This window comes from Tupaia chinensis, unplaced genomic scaffold, assembly GCF_000334495.1.
Source record: "Tupaia chinensis unplaced genomic scaffold, TupChi_1.0 Scaffold000161_1, whole genome shotgun sequence".
NCBI classification, from domain to species: domain Eukaryota; kingdom Metazoa; phylum Chordata; class Mammalia; order Scandentia; family Tupaiidae; genus Tupaia; species Tupaia belangeri.
This window is the reverse complement of record NW_006159632.1, coordinates 1452100-1456857: the sequence shown is the minus strand read 5'-3', so window position 1 is coordinate 1456857 and position 4758 is coordinate 1452100. Positions and strand designations below refer to the sequence as shown.

At 47.7% G+C, this 4758-nt stretch overlaps 1 protein-coding gene across 1 annotated transcript in view; it reads right to left on the bottom strand.

Annotated features, from left to right (window-relative positions):
* The window catches only part of HEATR1 (HEAT repeat containing 1), a gene marked incomplete at its 5' end in the record, with an annotated part of 61401 nt that extends 57144 nt beyond the window's left edge, over positions 1-4257 (bottom strand). Inside the window, 2 exon segments of the mRNA XM_014586803.1 lie at positions 279-420; positions 4041-4257. Coding sequence (XP_014442289.1) covers positions 279-420; positions 4041-4257 — 359 coding nt within the window.
* Between the last annotated feature and the right edge of the window lie 501 nt (positions 4258-4758).

Below are 4758 nucleotides of genomic sequence, written 5' to 3'. Positions count from 1 at the left end.
AAAAAAAATGGCGAGGCCAGCAGCTGGTATAGTGGCTAAGGCACTAGACTCCCACACTGCTGACAATGGTTTCCATCTCAGACCTGGCAGCTTGAAACTCACGCCAGGCACATGTGTGTACATGCCCAAAATCCTGAGAAGGGACCGCAGGCAGACCGCCCTGTGAGGTTTGATTTCTCAACTTTCTCTCCCTCTCTGTCTCTGAGGCAAGTATACCCTATAGCTAAAATCTCTCTTAAAAAACGTAAAGATACGAAGGTGTCACCCGGCATCCATACCTTAACTGGCAACAACCAGGACCATCTGTGCTTTGAATTACTGATGCTCAGGAGCTGTACGACCCGCACGAACGTCCTTGTCTCGTGATAGGGCAGAACACAGGCAATGAGGCTGTCCTGATTATAAAGATGGATATGGAACCTGGGGGAGAGCAAATACAATCAAACTGACATAGGCTCACACACCTACGTCCTTCCTGGCACACAGTGTAGACAGACACACTAAGACTACCTAGAACGAGTACCAGCAGAAACAATCCCATAACTGTAAGCAAGACACAGGACATCTGGCCGTTAAGTACACCTCCACGTAGTCCTGCCATTTTTCTGGGTAATATTCACGAATACTCAAAACCAAACTTTGCATCTCATTCACGTTCTCCTGTTCTTTGTAAAGCGACCTTCTGACGAGGAAGTGAAGCTCGGTCTCTCTCAGCTCGAGCTGCCTGCACAGCTTCTCTGGCCACGTATCTAAAAGCAACTCTAATCAAGTGAAAATCATGTTCATTTCTTTGGATTAAAAAAATGTACCCATTACGTCCACCCACCATTTGTAAATTTCACGAAACTTTTTATAGATCCCTTCTACCCTAATAATGTAAAAGATTCATTAAGTCCATCAGATACATTAAATTCTTCTTAGACTTCAAGAACTAGCTCAAATACCTCCTTTCTGAGATGTTCTCTGGGGCCTGGCCACAAAGGCCTAGGTGACAGGGCACCACTGCAGGAGGCTGGGACCACACAGTGGCCTGGGGCCTGGGTGTGGATCTTGGACCACTCTGAACAGACCACTTGCAACTATCTCCCCCAGCTTGCACTCCTCTCAATTAAAAGTAATAAAAAAACTTCCTAATTTTCCCAGTGAGGTGAATCCACTTATGTCGGCCAAAACCTAATCGGGTGGGAGCAGCAGATGGCATAGTGGTTACGTTGCTGAACTACCACATAACCGACCACAGTTCGAGTCCCAGACCAACTGGCTTGAAAATCATGCCCACAGGACCAGCAGTTAGCGTAATGGCTATGTCGCTGGACTCCCATGTAGTCGACCGCAGCTTGAGTCCCAGACCCGGTGGCTTAAACTCATGCCAGGCGCATGTGCGTGCGTGCCCAAGATCCCGAGAGGAGAATGGAGGAGAAGGGATTGCAACGTGGCCTTCCCCTCTGGGGGATGGTTTCTCACTTTCTGTCTTTCTGGCGAGTGCATGCGCCCAGTAAGAAAAAAAAAAAAAAAAACCTCTCCAAAAAAAAGAAGAAGAAAATCATGCCCACATGTGTGTATGCGTGCCTAAGATCTCAGGAGGACAGTGGAGGAGAAGGGTTTGTGGTGTGGCCATCCCCCGGGGGGTGGCGATTTCTCACTTTCCTTTTTTTTTTTCTTTTCTTTTTTGCGGAAAGATTTTTGCTATAGGGTACCTGCGCTCGCCAGAAAGACAGAGACAAATAGAGAGACAGAAAGTGAGAAATCACCCCTGCGGGGATGGCCACGCCGCACTCCCTTCTCCTCCATTCTCCTCTCGGGATCTTGGGCACGCATGCACACGCGCTCGGTGTGAGTTTATTAAGCCACCGGGTCCGGGACGCGAACCGTGGTCGACTACGGGGGAGTCCAGCGACATAGCCATTACGCCAACTGCTGGTCCCTCTCACTTTCCCTCTCACTGTCTCCATCTCTATTGTTCTCTCTCCAGGAAGCACATACGCCCTCAGGCAAAAATCTCTTTAAAGAAAAAAAAAAAAACAACAAAAAAAACACCTCTATCAGGGTAGAGGTGGCACAACTGGGTCTTCATGAGAAAGGTCCTGGGTTCAAAACTCCTTTTCCGTGTATTTTTCACACAGAATCGTGCAAATTTGCCTTTTATATCCAGACAGTTGTAGTACCAGCCAAGACATTATTTTTTCCCATGGAGCCTTCTTCAGCTAATCCAGGCAGACCTAAACTCTCAAAACTTGGCTTAAATCGTTATTATGACATTTATTTTAACACAATAGCTAGTAATAACCTACTCATTTGTCTATCAAACTTAATGCTTGCTGAATAAAAAGAAAAAACTTACGGAAAGAAATAAACAAAGAGTAAAAGTACTTCTAACATTAATGATCTATTGAAGAAAATTAAACATTAGAAAACAGAGAAATATAGATTTTTGAATATATGTTTTTGCCTTATGTTTTCTCAACGGCTCACTCACTTCCTGAAAGGAAATCACTTTATCCCTACATCACCAATTAATGAAATGGAAATCATTTTTGTTTTGGTTTTTGAGGTTTTTGCCATAAGGCATGTAAGCTTGCCGGGAAGAGACAGGGAAAAGGTGCAAGATCACCCCCTAGAGGGATTGGCCATACCACAATCCCTCTCCTACATTCTCCTCTTGGTATTTTAGGCATACATGTACATGTGCTCAGCATGCTTTCCAAACTGCCGGGTCCAGGATTTGAAGCATGGTTGGCCATGTGGGAGCCCAGAATCTTAATCACCACACCACCTGCTGGCCCCTGGAAATCTACTTTTAAAACACAAACATTGGGAGAAAAACAAAAATGTGTAAGTTGTGATGTGATGCAAATAAGTGAGAAAATAAGCTATGTGAATTTACTGATAAATTCCAAAATGGATGAAACACCCAACTTTGGAAACCAAGTTCAAGCACACCCTCGCTCTGCCACCTCCTAGCTGTGTAAGTCTCAGCTCAAGCCTGCTGAGCCTCAGTGCCCACAACTGCAGGACAGCAGTAACATGAAGGTACTGGGGGCCAGCAGGTGGCACTTGCACATGGTCAAACACAGTTCGAGTCCTAGACCTGGCGGCTTGAAAATCACAACAGGCACGCATGGCACGTCTATTCCCCACAGACGGTGCTTTCTCACTTTCTGTCTCTACTCTCTGTCTCTATCTGGCAAGCGTGTGTGCCCTCTGCAAAGTCGAAAAGAAAAAGAGGGCCAGCAGAAGGCACAGAGGTTAAGGTGCTGGACCACTGGCATACTGTGTGGTTCAAATGCTGCACTCAGCATCCTGGAAAACAAGTCAGGTATGTGTGTGTGTGCCCAAAATCTCAAGAAAAGTATGGCGGAGGAAAAATTGCAGTGTGGCCATTCCTTGTCACTTTCCCTCTTGCTCTCTAGGTCAAGCAAGCACATGCTCACCACAACAAAAAATCTAAAAAGAAAAAGATGAACAGGGACCAGCAGTTAGTGTAATGGCTATGTCGCTGGACTCCCATGTAGTCGACCGCGGTTCGCATCCTGGACCCGGTGACTTAAAACTCAAGCCGGGCGCCGTGTGCATGCATGCCCAAGATCCCGAGAGGAGAATGGAGGAGAAGGGATTGCGGCGTGGCTATCCCCCCAGGGCGTGATTTCTCGCTTTCTATCTCTCTGTCTCTCTCTGTCTGGCGAGCGCACACGCCTTATAGCAAAAAAAAAACAAACAAAAAAACAAAACCTCTCAAAAAAATTTTAAAAATTGAAAAAATAAATTAAAAAAAAAAGAAAAAGATGAACATAAACATGTGGCTTTACTCATATTGTCATCTTTGGAAATCAAATCTGCCACAACCACTAGGGGAAAAAACAAACATGCCATAGACCTGTTACTGATTTCTTAATATACCTCATTTTTCAGCTTTAAATGGACTTGTAAATAAATAAATGTAAATTAAAGATTAAAAACATAAATTGGCGAATGTTCTCAACTACTTAGTTTCTTTAAGGGTCAAAGTAGTTATCCCCAGGTATTTCTTGAATCCTACCTACCTGTGAATCAGCCACTCCAGACACTTCTGTGCCGGTTTGAGCAGGAAATAAGGGGACAGGTGAATGAGAAATAAGGAAATGTTTTCGTCCAGCTGCTTGTTCACCGCTTTGGTCTGAACGCTGCGCTCCAAGGTTTTTGCTAACTGGCTGAATAACGGTGCTTCAAACTGCTCAAAGGAAGGGTCAATTCCAAGAAGCTCTTCCAGGCCAGTGCATCCTAGGAGAAAGAACAGATGAAAAACCCTTCGAGAGCACACTCATCCCCCTTCTAGATCTGTTTACCCCAGGTCTCTACGTCCTCGTAGCGCGTAGTGTAACACAGCCTGAAACGGACTGGAGAGTCGCACCACCAGGAGGGGAGCGGCGCCGCGTGCTGGCCGGAACCGCGGCGCTCCCCTCCGAGGCCGGCACGCCCACCGCCTCCGTCCCTCCGCTTCCCCCTCGCACCGCGGCCTCCCTGCCCGGTGCCTCCATCTGTTTACCCCAGGTCTCTACGTCCTCGTAGCGCGTAGTGTAACACAGCCTGAAACGGACTGGAGAGTCGCACCACCAGGAGGGGAGCGGCGCCGCGTGCTGGCCGGAACCGCGGCGCTCCCCTCCGAGGCCGGCACGCCCACCGCCTCCGTCCCTCCGCTTCCCCCTCGCACCGCGGCCTCCCTGCCCGGTGCCTCCGCCGGCACGGCCGAGCCAGCCCCCGGTCCCCCGGCCAGTGGGCGGG